This window comes from Anas acuta, chromosome 7, assembly GCF_963932015.1.
Source record: "Anas acuta chromosome 7, bAnaAcu1.1, whole genome shotgun sequence".
Taxonomy (NCBI): Eukaryota; Metazoa; Chordata; class Aves; order Anseriformes; family Anatidae; genus Anas; species Anas acuta.
The window spans coordinates 37,453,386-37,466,914 of NC_088985.1; the positions used below are offsets into that span (position 1 = coordinate 37,453,386).

General features: G+C 50.1%; 1 protein-coding gene across 1 annotated transcript in view; it reads right to left on the reverse strand.

Annotated features, from left to right (window-relative positions):
* Positions 1-9,225, reverse strand: part of TCERG1L (transcription elongation regulator 1 like) — a 70,178-nt gene extending 60,953 nt beyond the window's left edge. The window contains exons 1-3 of the mRNA XM_068689299.1: positions 8,818-9,225; positions 8,073-8,222; positions 7,028-7,208 (exon numbers count right to left, since the gene is read on the reverse strand). Coding sequence (XP_068545400.1) covers positions 7,028-7,208; positions 8,073-8,222; positions 8,818-9,072 — 586 coding nt within the window. The 5' untranslated portion in view covers positions 9,073-9,225. The remainder of the gene's footprint in view (positions 1-7,027; positions 7,209-8,072; positions 8,223-8,817) is intronic.
* Between the last annotated feature and the right edge of the window lie 4,304 nt (positions 9,226-13,529).

Genomic DNA, 13,529 nt, shown 5'->3' on the forward strand with positions numbered 1-13,529 from the left:
TAGCATTGAAAGGACACTGATCATAAAAACGTTAAATTTGAACAGGAGTATCATCTCAATAATAAATATAGATACTTATCCTATCTCTAGATACATGTAATGATACTGACCAGTACATGTAAGGAATGTTCTCAGACCCTGAAATTGACAGCAACTGAAAAGATAAGTTACTCTTATTGTTTCATTCATCAGTGGGATAAAACACTATATATTGTCCTTTATATAATCACCGTTGGGATAAAACACTATATATTGTCCTTTCTTGCTCTGCTTGGGTCTCTATCACTGTAAAGATATTTTCTGGTACCATGGACTCAACAGGACCGCTGCACTTTGGCAGACTAAGATGTCCTTCCAGTCCCCTACTCCCCACAGGAGTAAGTTTAGCTCTAAAGAGGATACATACAAACCACCCACTCAAGTTCGGTATACTTACTAGTAACAATAAAACACTTTTTTGAACCTGTTTCTGTCAATTCTGCCTGCCCCCTGCTTGGCAGGCCGGGCTGTCACAGCGACGTTGAGGCGCCGCACGATGGCTGGCGAGCGGGAAGGCCGCGGCCTTGCTGAAGAGCACTGAGCTTCTTTTCATCCAGCACAAACACTTGGAAGGCCTACAGCACATAAATTTGTAATACCAGTATTTATTCTTGCAGAATTCAGGCTGTGGAGGATCTGCTGGCCCTGCTGCCTGAAGTGCACATGGCTCGAAATTTCAGGTGCTGAGCAGCTTGAAGCAGCGCTTATCGATCAATATCACGAAGCAATGGGTTGACTTAAATAGTATATTTATCCCAATACAAAGGAAAACATATTGATTTCCCTATCTTCTGAAGCCAAGAGGGAAGAAAAAAACGCAGCCTTTTATGTGTGTTACCTGGTATCGCACACGTCTGCCAGTAACAGCACCACTAATGGCTCACTTTTTAGGCCCACATGTAGGAAAAAGACCTGGCTCCTCACACACACTGACAGCCTCCGCAAAGCCCCAGGAGAGATGAATTTCTGTACAATGGGGTCTTGGGACCGGGTAGGAAAACATGAGAAGCAGGTCAGGACTACAGGCCTTTGCCATAAACATGTTGCATGTAGCCTTATTTACATGACTGGAGTGAAAGCCCATCTTACTGGGGCTAAGGTTTGGATTTGGTTTGGGTAGGTAACACGAAGAGCCATAAAAAACACAAATTTCATGATATTTTTGTTTTATTTATTGAGTGCCACTGAAGTCAAGTGTTCCCAAGGACTTCAGTGCTCCTCTCTGTGTCCACAAACGCAGCAGGCTTTTGTAACATTTCGGCTCTTCCAGACCCCAGGTCTGAGCCTGGCTTTCACAGCCGGGGTATCCGCATCCCCCAGTCTGCTCCCCAACACGTTCTGCTGTGGGCTCAGCCCCCTCTCCAGCCAACTCTCCCCTCTCCAGTACCAGAGATGAAAAGTGCATCCAGAAGCATGCCGTGTCCCATCAGTGCCCATCTTTTCACAGCCTACTCAAAACAGAGGTTTTCTTTTTGTGCCTTTGCCAACACGAAAGCATGAGAAGAATAGCAAGATAAATATCTCCCAGCTTGCAGGCTTTGTACAGGATTCCTGGCATTAAAAGCCTCAAATCCAGCCTGGTTTAGAAACCAGGGAAGGTCAGAGGTCTTTTGTGTCATGTATTTCAAATTTGCTCAGAACCATACAACTTTTCGAAGTGAAATTGAGCAAATTTTTATATATAAAGGAGTCACCTTCCTTTATAGATTTGTCTTAATTCAAACTGAAATCATCTATCTGTATATGTACACAAATTCTACCACAGATACTTGCTGTGGCACTGGCTCAGCTCTGCAAAGGTTAGTGGGATTAGAAGAAAGAAAATGAATACTAATAGGAAGGATCAAATAATCCTAATCCACACAGGATCAGTAATGCTAAAGTAATTTTGTGAAATTATAAATGAACTCATCTTTCTGATATTTGTGATTGTCAATATCAATGGATGAAAGAGCAATGTGACTGGTTTTGAGCAAAGAGACCCCGTTGAAGTGTAGGGGAAGGAAAGAAACTTTGACTTAGTGGAAAACATCTGTTGAAAAATCTTTCCATAAAAAAAAAAATCTGCTTTAAAAAGACTAACTTCCGTCAAGGAGACCAACACAAAGTCTTCATTCCAGGTTAGACTGACCCCAATGAAAAAAAACACTGAGAGCATTTTGTTAAAGATCAAAGCAATTAAAAGGCTTTCACTTCTTCAGTATCCACTCACAGCACTTAGTGCTCTGACTGACAAGGCTCCCACAGGTTTCCCATCACGTATTGTTCTGCACATAACCTAGCAGCTACTGCTGCAGGAGTCCGTAGAATCACGGAACGGCTCAGGTTGGAAGGGACCTCAAGGATCTCCCAGTTCCAACCCCTGCCATGGGCAGGTTTGCCACCCTCTAGATCAGGTTGCTCAGGGCCTCACCCAACCTGGTCCAGAACACCTCCAGGGATGGGGCAGCCACAACCTCTCTGGGCAAGTACCAGGGCCAGTACAACACAAAACATGTAAAAAACTGCAATTTATGTTGAAATATGTTAAAAAAAAAAAACTGTTTGAGGACTGCCAAGTGTTTCAAAATGAAAACTGATGATGAAATGCCCGAGTTTACTCAGCTCTGAGCAGGACGTGCAGAAGGCAGCACCCAGGCTCCACTTCCACTGAGGCTCCTGCAGACACCACTTTCTCCAGGCTACCAAGTCCCCAAACTGTTGGGCTAGGCCACTGCCCATGACACTCGCCCATAGAGAAGTTTGGGAGCCTTTATTCAATCAGCCATCAGCAGCACTAGTGAAAGCAATCTTCAGCTCTGGGCCCTCTCAGCACCGGCTGCGGACAGGATTTGGGTCAGGTATGGATGCCCAGGTCCCTCTGCAGGCCCAGGAATCTCCCTGCACAATCCCCGAGGCTGTCCACAGGTGCTCTGCTGGAAGCTACACAGTACTACAGCCCTCGGGAAGATGTTATATTGCTGGTGCTGCCAGAGTGCCTGCATGCTGTCAGACACAGCACAAGACAAGGTGTTAGTGGCATTGCTACAGAGCCAGGAAGCTTCCAGTCCCTACAGGACTTTGAGCTGTGCGATGTGGGACCGTGCCCGCGGTCACAGGAGGCACCACACAGCTAACCTCACATTTCAGTCACCCTTCAGCGAGCAGAAGCCATACACAGATTTCAACAGCTACAGGCTGAAACCCATCATTTCAACGTAACAACATCTCTGGGTTTCTGCTGTCCTCAGCCAGGATGCCTCCTTCACTCCCCCTCCACGTGCCAGCAGCTGGAGCACACGAGCAGAGGTGGGACCAGCTTCGGTGTTTGCCCAGGTGGGCTCTGCTCGCTGTGGTTCATAAAGCACTTCTAGAGAGATACAAGACTTCCATCTGTACCTCCTGAACCTCCCCTTGCAGAAGGCAAGATGAAAGGCTTGCTCCCCAGGTTTTCCCGTGAAAACCTTCTTCCACGCAGCAGCAGGAACACTTAGCTTACCAGGGAACTGCTGGCAGCAGTGCTCTTCAAAGCCGGAGACACCAAGCTGCAGGGACTGAAAGCAGCTTCACTACCATCGGTAACAGCAAAGCAGCGAACATCAAGGACCAGAGGGCTACAGCTTCCACCTGAACAGTGGAACCAAGGCTCCCTCCATAGGCCACCAGCCGCGCAGGGACGTGCAGAAGGCAGCAGGAGGAAGGTAACGTGCATCTCTGTACCTCTGCACCCCTGTCCCCAGGCAGAGCCGTGCCTGCGGATGCTGCTCCCCACGGGAAGCTCAGTGCTGAAACCCAAAAGCTTCAGCGCAAGGCAAAGACCCCATTGCAAACAGATTAGCCACCCAGGACAGCTAATTCACGGTGCTTTGAGGAAAGCTTCCAGGAAGCTCCTTCAGCAGAGCAAAGCCAGACAGCACAGCTAACACGGGCATGGCTGACTTGGTCCAAACCAGCTGTGACTCCGTCCACGTGGCAGGCAGCACACCGCAGGCGACAGCAGCATTCATCCTTCCTCCGCAAAAACACCTCGACACTGCCTTCCTCGCTTACAGTAATGAGCCCGACAGACATAAAACCAGCTATCGCTTCTGGGTGGGAAAATAAAATGCCATTATTCACTTTAGATACACAAAATTGTAAGCACATAAATTCATGTTTTGTAATATACTGGAGAATAATAGCAGCTTCCTTCTCTTGCAGAAAATAACACCTCCTAGTAGCTCGTACTCACAGCTGTGAAATTACGGGCATTACCATTCACCAAACGCCAAAGCCTCATTCCTTTATCTTTGTAACATTGCTGATACACTGAGAAAACAATTATATCATTACTGATAACTGTGGAAGGCAAACCTGCCTGTAAGATAGGCTTTCAAAACGAATACAGCCATGTAGCCTGCAAAAAGCTTATTAACTTCTGCGTTTAAACCACTTAACTAAGCAATTTGCTCTCAGTATTTTTATTACTCTTCATATTAACTGTAAAGATTATATAGGAAACACTTCAAGTACTGCCATAACACTTCCTAGGAACTTTAAGTATGTTTGGAAGCAGCTCCTGATCGGGCTGTCAGGCACTGATATCATCTTCCCATTCTTGCAGCAGGGTCATAAATATACACGTCTGCCTTCACGAGCTCCGGAGCACACAGACCTCAGAGCACATCATTTGATTAGCATCCACCTGATGCATGGATTGCATCGGTCACAAAAACATTTAGAGAGGGATGGGAAGATTTAGGAAGTTAGCTGGGGGGTGTTTCACACCCTCCCCTGCTCCTCTCCCACTTGAAGGGGAACACTGAGAGCTTTCTGAAAAGGAGGGCAGCAAATGCTGAGCACTCTCCTGGAAGAAAAGCAGGGGCTTGCACCGTGCCAGGCTGCTAGTGGCACGGGGAAGGAGCCTGAAGGGTAAGACCTGCAGAGGTGAATGAGTCAGGAGTTTTACCACCAGCAACCTCTGCCTGTGCTGCACAGCCCTAAGAGCAGCATTCTGAAAGGAGCTCAAGAGAGAAGCTGCAGTAGTCAAAGAAGTTGCCATACACTGAAGGAAAAAGGGCTGGAAGAGAAATTTAGAGACACGAGCAGAAAAAAGGCTCTGTCATAAGCCTGTCCTGTAAAAGCAGCAACTAGAATTAGATGTAGCATGAGTACATTTAACTGAGGGCAGAGAGGAAGGTGAGGCTGCAGCGCTGAGCACAGTGCTGGACACAGCCCTGAACAGAGAAGGCAACGGGAAAACAACCAGGAGATGGGAAAAGAGGGGAAAGGCAGAGCCCGAGGAGAGACCAAATAAGCAACCACGCAACTTGGTCGCTCCCCAAGTTCAATTTGAAATGTAAGCAGTGACAGGTCAGTGACGGAATTAACAGCAGACAGACTTTGTATCAGCAGGAAAAAAAGATGCCATTCAGGGTAATTCTACCAGAAACCTTTTACAGCAGGAGGATAATAAGAAGAAAATGGATCAGCACCAGTTTGATCCATCTGAAGACCTGTCAACACACGCCTGGCTGTGCACATATTGTTCACCAGGAAGGAAATCTTCAGCGACAACACAGCTTCCCCTTGCTACTTCGGGATCACAACCCTGCCGTTCGGCTGGGAAGACCCTGCTCTGCCTCGTGAGCTCTCCTCATCTGCTACCAGATATATATATATATAATTCAAATACAAAGAGTAAGTATAAGATATATGTCAAACTCCCAGCCTTTGCTGCATTGCCTGAGCCGACAGCTCAGCACAGAGCTCTCTCAAGACCCAGAGCCAGCACATAAATTAGAGCCAGTTTACCAGGTAGCAGGCTTCCAACCCATCCGCCACACATGCATTCATGCAGCTATGCCAAACTCCTTCCTCACCGCTGCATTTGTCATTAAGAATGCATTTCAAGCGATGCATCCTGCCTGGGAACACCGCTCAGATGTTCCCTACCCCATCCAGGTGGGAATGCATTAACACAATGGGTTCTCACCCGTGGTGTCCCTACTTACGACTGCCATCACTCCCAGCAGAGCCACGGCCCCGCAGCCGAGCACTGCCTGCTTGTGGCAAGGACCGAGCACAGCTTACTGTAAAGGGCTGCTGGAAACTTCAAAACAGAGCTGATCGGAGTTGTTCAACACGCTAATTAATCAATCTGGCAAATTAACCCAAACAGTAATCTCTTCCAGCACACTCGCACTGAATTTCCGTCTTATTGGAAAAATACAAGAAACTGACTGCATGCTACACAGGCTCAAAACACAGAGTGCCTTACACAGCAAAGACCAAGGGAATGAGGGCTCCTCTGCCAACCAAATGACCATCACCTTACATCCACGACAGAAACAAAGTCGGCAAACCATTAAGAATATCCTGATCCTGAATTTCAGAACGTAAGTTACTGGTTTAAGCATCAGTAGCATTGTAGCTCTTAATCCTTTCTGTGAGACAACTGCTCTTCCAAATTAATACTGCAACTCACAGAGAGACTCAGCTTTATGGCAGCACGCTTTGCTCTCTTCCAATCACAAAGCTTAGCTTTTCTATTAGCAGCTGTGACACACCCGAGTTATGTGGATTAATGTCATTTATTTCATAAATATCACCGAGCATAACTGAGCTCTAATGAGATGATGGAGCAGTTACTCTTCTCTACTGATTACTGTCTACACAAACCACATCAAATCTGTACAACTTACAGCAAATAGAAGAATCACACACGAACTCTTATCAGTATTATTTTTTTCTGGTTAATTGAAAATAAGCCAAGTATCTCGAGGGCGGCTTGCCCCATCTTTCTGGAAGTAGACAACCAGCTACAGAATCATCTGTTGCAATCTTCTATAATTAATATGTTCTTTTCTTTCTTTTAAAGTAATTTAGGGGATGAAAAGCACTCTGCCATCAAGGTTCCAGATCAATTGAGAGATTTTCAAATGAATGGAATGAAACCCTTACTTTAGAAAATGGCTTATGCCTCTCTGGAGTTGCATAAAAAGCGGTAAATACTTAATTATTTACTAACCTGGTATCAGCTGAGGTGCCAACACCACTGTGGGAAGAGGCCTGGAGGCAGTAGCTGGCCTGGCTATAGCCATAGCTACTTGATTTGTCATTAATAGAGGCTTCTCATTTCCCTGGAAGAGTCTTGATTCCTCAGGATGTATCCATGCTGAGTCCAGAGCAAATGCATTATTTAAGTATATCTGTCCAACACAAATAAAAACATTAAGGTTTGAGATACTTTATTCTCACTTCTATTTCTCATTTTTTCTTTTTAATCTTTAGCTCATTGTTATGATACGGAAAGTATCTCAATTTGGGGACAAACTTACAAGAACAGACCGCTGCTGCTCCGTAAGCATTGTGGACAGTGTTTAGCTGATGATGAGAAAATTAACTGGCTCTGAACATGAATAATCAGCTTATGCAGCATCACCAACAGAAAATAACAACTGAAGCCAATTGTGCCTCAGACAGAGCTATTGCAGAGCACGTCTGTCTGCAATTCAGAGACCTCAGTCATCTTCTAGGTTGGAGTGACAGGGACGAGGGAAGGAAATGGGAACGCACAGTCACAAAGCCTCGTTTCAATTATTCAGCTAGTTAAATTTACGGATGTAAATAACGATGGGCAGCACGAGGGCCTGGGACCGTGAGCGAAACCCTGGCGCCAGCCCCGGGGCTGGCAGCGATCCCAGAGACAGGGCTGCCTGCGCTGCACCCCCATGTCCCCTCCTGAGGAAAACGGGGAAGTGCTCAGGAGGGGAAAATGGAAACCCTTCAAATCCCACTCGGGAGCGAAGCTAGAGCATTTCACTCAGCGTAGCATGGATAAATAGTAAAGATATTTTATTCTTTGCACAACTTCACAAGGCTGAAGATTTAACACTAGAAGTGCCCTCCTCTGCCCATCACCCCGTGACATTCGTCCTCCCTGGGGGGTTCCCAGACAAACCCCTGCCCTCCTGCACACAGCTGCAGTTTCCAGAACCAGGACTATTCCTCGGCTCGCACAGCCTGCATGCACCAGCATTAAGCACCCTCCAGAATACGAGACCCGGACTTACTTTGCAGCTCGGCAGCCTTTTATCCATCCAGTTCTTCCCAGCGTGAGGCGGCACCGTGGATGCGTACACAGGGGGAAAGAGAGGCACAAATTCCACACCCGACGACGGCGAAAATCCTATGACGGGAGAATGATGGCCTCCGAATATCCACTGAGGGAGGGGGGAAAAAAAAAAAAAACAGGGAGAAAAGTTAACAAAGGGATTTCACCACGACTAAACCGATGCTTTTCATGGTTTCTTAATTAAAGAAGAAATGACTGCACATTTCAGAACCAAGCCTCTCCAGCCCCCAAATACATTTGGGTTTCTGTAGGCGCTGTAGGGGCATCGGGAGCTGCCCTGCCGATCCCCGGTAAAGCAGCGCCGGGCGGGGGGGCTGCGGCTCGCCCCCAGACCGCGGCTTTTTCTCCGCATGACCAAAAAACCTCACGAACAAACCCAGAACATCAGCCGGGAGCGGGCACGGGCTCTGCCGGGCGTGCTTCTGCCCTGCGAGCACACGGAGGAGGCAGAGCCCCACGGGCAGCGGGCGGCGAGCCCTGCTAGGGGGGGGTCCCAGCCGCGAGGTGGGAAGAAAAAATTAAAGAAATAACAAAAAAGAGATGAAAACACCGCAGGTCCGGTGGAAGATGCCGGTGCTCCGCGGCTGGGAGTACCTCTAGCGGCGGCTCAGCGCCCAGCCGGGCTCTTTGCGGAGGAGCCCCACGGAGCCCCCACAGCCCCCACGGCCCCGTCCCGTCGTTACCTGCCCGGGCAGCAGCTGCCGGCGGTGGTGCCGGTGCTCGGCGGGCAGCAGCGGCAGCAGCGGCTCGCAGGGGACGTGCCAGCCCGGCGCGGACAGCAGCAGCGGTGGCGGAGGAGGAGGAGGAGGATGGGGATGGGGGGCAGCCCCACCGAGCCGGAGCAGCCCCGCGGCGGCCGCCGGCACCGCCCAGCCCCAGGGGGGCTCCGCCGGCCACAGCAGCGGCGGCGGCCGCTGGGCTGCGGGGCCCGGCAGCATCCTGCATGGCTCGGGGCTGCCACAGCCCCGCTCCGCTCCCAGCCGCCGCCGAGTGCCAGCCCGGCTGAGGCGAGCCCAGGCGCCGCCCCGCTGAGGCACCGCCCGCGTGGGGCGGGCCGGGCCGGGCAGGGAAGGGAAGGGCAGGGCATGGCAGGGGGCTCCGGGCCCCTCCGGGCGGCCCTCGGTGTTTCAGGGGTTGGGGAAGAGGCTGAGGAGGGGCAGGGAGCGGAGCCGCCTCCGCTGCACGGCGAGGGGACGGCGCCCGCAGCGCGCCCGGTGCCCCGCGGGGGAAGCGGGCTGAGCCCCTCAGGGGAACCGAGCCCCCCCCCCGTCACGGTGCTTTAAGGTTTTTCAGCAGCTGCCCGCGTCTGTACTGCGTTGATAGCCTGCCCTGGCTTGCTTGAAGGTGTGCTCCCAACGTGGGGCAGACGGGGAGGGCAGGGGGCCCTGCAGCCCTCACAGCCTGCCCAGAGCAGCCCCACAGCAGGGGTGACACCACCACACACACACAGAATCACAGAATCACAGAATTTCTAGGTGGGAAGAGACCTCAAGATCATCGAGTCCAACCTCTGACCTAACACTAACAGTCCCCACTAAACCATATCCCTAAGCTCTACATCTAAACGTCTTTGAAAGACCTCCAGGGATGGTGACTCCACCACCTCCCTGGGCAGCCTGTTCCAGTGCCTAACAACCCTTTCAGTAAAGAAGTTCTTCCTAACATCCAAACTAAACCTCCCCTGGCGCAACTTAAGCCCATTCCCCCTCGTCCTGTCACCAGGCATATACACCACCACGACCACCAGCACTGCCACCACCATGGCAGCTCCTTCCCACAGCCTGGGAAGGCCCCAGGGAGCCTCCATGGCAGGGCAGCCTCAGGAGCCTTCCTCCATGCAGGGCTGAGCTTCCACAGGGAGCTGGGTGCCAGGGAGCTGGGCAGGCCTCTGGCCAGCAGCATCCAGCCTCCCTCCAAAAGTAAGGCAACTTTTATGAAGCCTCACTTCACAGGACACACCAACGCTTCAGCTGCACAGCTCAAAGTCACTCGATGGCAGGTGTTGGGCTTGATGAGCCATACGGGTCCCTTTCAACTTGGGATGTTTGATGGGTCTGTGTCTGCCAGAGCACCAGCACTGCTCTGGTTCCCCACCCTAACGGCATGGCAAGTGCCACCTGGGGAGAAAAGGCAAATATCCCGCTGCACCTGCTGCCGTGGTTGTAAATCCTCGTGTGCCCAAGATGCCCACGAGTGATGGATAAGTTGGGACATCAGGATTATGCCGATGTCCACAGGCAAACCTGAGGCTTCCCAAAACAGTGTAGAAGAAAGTCAAAGGTCTTAAAAACTGATATAGTCTCTTTGTATTCAGTGCACAAAGGAATTAGGTCTCTGGTGGCAGTGAATAACCGTAGCAAAGTTAATTACCAGGAAGTTTTGAAGTACAATTATTGTGATACATGGATAAACACGAGGTCAGGAAAACACATTGCTTACAGTCATCCTCAGAGATCCTGGGACGCACAGATTTGAGTAATCTCCAAAGTGACAGAAATCAGATAAAGAGAAGATCAGGTCTAAATATTTTAGTGCTTGGCCACATTTTTAAACACAAAAAACATGTAATGGTGATTGTAGCTAAACAGGAAAAAAAATAAATATATAGTGACAGGAAAAAAATGATTGTTTCCTATGAAATGCAATAATCCTGGAGTAGAATTTGTCTATTTAATAAAGTTTTTTTGTTTGATTGTTTTTTGTCTATTTAAGAGCAGTTCATCTTTAAAATACTCCATATAGCAGCAAAATAACAAATTGTATTTCGTTGGACATAGTTGCTGGGGATTTATTTTGGGGGAGAAGAAATGTGGGGAATTTGAAGGAGTTCAGCCGCTCTTGGTGTCCGCTCACCTCTGCATTCAGAGCAGAGTAAGAGCCCTGCCAATCACTGGGAGATGCTTTTAACTACATTTTTCCAAGGTACACAACACTGTCAATTTTTTTTTCACATAAGCAAGGAAAGTTGGAAAGGACCAAAACCATCTTTGAGTATTCTTCTATTTAAGGTCCAGAAGGAAAAAAATGTTTCTCAGAGGAGTTTATTTGCAATGTTGAATCCAAATTTAGTTACTGGCAAATGCCAGCATTTTACTTTATTTACCTTTTTTTTTTTTGGGGGGGGGGGGGGAGGGATGGTGATGAGGGGGAATTATAATTTCTTAGCAGTGTGCTGTCTTACCAAATACTTTACTAATACTAAATGTGAAGGTTTGTGCAGGCAATGTGACTTCAGAAAGCCCAAGCTCACTCAGGTCAGCTGAAGTCAGCTGCTATAATGACATTTTGTAGAGCTAAACACATGCACACACAAACATCAGCTGCTTTTTCTTTCAGACTTTCTTTTCCTACACCTCAAAGAATACTAAGGAAAGTGTTGCTCTGCTCCTGCCTGGAGCTGGGGAAATCCTTGGGTGTTTTCCAGCCCACGTGCAGGAGGCTGGCGTGGTCCAGGCTTGGCGCTGCCGCCTGCTCCCCGGCCGAGGCGGAGGTGACCGCAGCAGGACGAGCTGCAGCACTTGCCAGGAGCAGCGAGCTGTGCTGTGCTCTGCTTTTCCTGGCCAGTCCAGTGAGTGGCAGTGATGCTGAGTTCAATTTAAGCATCCAGGGATGGAGCAAAGCGCACAGAAACAGCGCCTGGGCAGCGAACGCCATCGTTTGGGAACAGCCCCGCAGTGCTTGGGGGAAGAGGACAAACTCCGCAAATCCCTGCGCAGAACTGGGGTGATCAGTGCAGCACTCGCTGGCTCTGAAGCCACACTTTTCAAAGTGAAAAGCTTCAAATAAACTTTTCCCACTATCGACTCACTTGCCATACTCATGCGCACACATTCTGCTTCATGCTCATCTTCAGGGCACGGAGCAGCTTCTCAGAATGAAGCAGCAGCCCCACTGCCTTCTGCTCCCCCACCAAAGCACCTGCAGTGGGGTTACTTCATTCTGGTAGGGGCTGCTCTGAGCAGCCATCCTCGTGCCCAGCCCTTGTGTTTCATTGAGGGGAAGGCTGGAAGGATGTCCTTCTATGCGATGGAGAAGTGACGTGGGTCTGACAGCTCCCCAGTTCCTTGTGGAGCTTATTCTCAGGACCTGTTCCGATGGTGTTCTGCTGCTGCTGACAGATTTGGTACACCTGCCTGTGAGCCCAGGGAGCGTTTACTGTCACATTAAAAGCTGATGTGCTTGAAATGGCCTGTACTGCTGAGAAGCTGGCACAGCAGCACGGGTGTCAGTACAGCAGCAGCCCCTTCCAGTGGCTCCCAGCACAGCACGAGCTGGCCCTGGGCACGGACTGGCCCTGGAGGATTCCCCCCCTGGGGCTCTCCTCTGGCTGCAGCCCACAGCAGCAGTGCTGGTGGCTGGATATGGACCACGCTGGAAGAGAGATCTCCTTTCCAGCACAGTAGGAACACAGAGGGAAAAATTTACTTGTGATAACCAGGAGCAGAACAGCATTTCGTGCCATTTTGTGCAGGCATTACGCAGAATTCCCTGTGCACAGGCATGCAGACACAGATGTGGCCGTGCCGAAGTTACCTCTAGATGTTAGCCCTGACCAGAGCCTCCGGCATTGCATGCTTCAGCAGATTCCTAATGAATAAATGCCTCCCCGTGTGCTGTCTGCGAGGGGAGAGGCGCAGGGAATGAGGTTTGCTGCTATCTTTGCCAGAGGTTGAGCCGCTCGGTTCACACCACGCAGAGGGGCTGGAGCAGGAGAGGGATCTCCTTTGGCACCTCAGGTGCCTGGAGCTGCCTGAGCACCAGCAGATTGCTCTTCCCAGGTGCTAAAGCACCCGGCTCACTCCTCCGCAGCAGCGCAGCCATCAGGAACCCCATCTGAGGAGCTCTTATTTCTTCCCAAGCAGGGCTGCCAAAACACCCAGCCAAACAAACGCCCCAGCCAGGTGATTATTCCCTTTTCTCCTAACGACACAGACTAATAGTCTGTCCCCGGGGTTAAATAGTCTGTCCCCTGCGGTAACCCCACCAAGAAAACTCTCAGAAATGTCAAATGAAGGGCATAAAAAGTGCAACAAAAGCCACTGCAGCAAGACATACGTGACACAGGATTTCAGAGTTCCTAGGAGCCCTTTTTCCATCTCTCAGGGTGATGGTGAGAGGTGCCTCGAGGTGCCCAGCTCCCCAGGACACCTCTCCCCCCCTCTGGCAGGGGACCACGGGCAGGTGGTGGTGGCAGAGAGGGTCCGGCCGTCGGGCCAGCACTGCTGAGTTCCCAGAGGACACATACAATATTAGTATTAAAATACAATATAGAATTAAAATGCCAAACCGTGAGGGAGCAGACCAGAAAATAACCTCTGGGAGGGGGGTGGATGGAGAGGGAAGGGGCAGAGGGGCAGCAGCACCACCTTCGGCTGGCGGGGTGATCTCCGGGCTG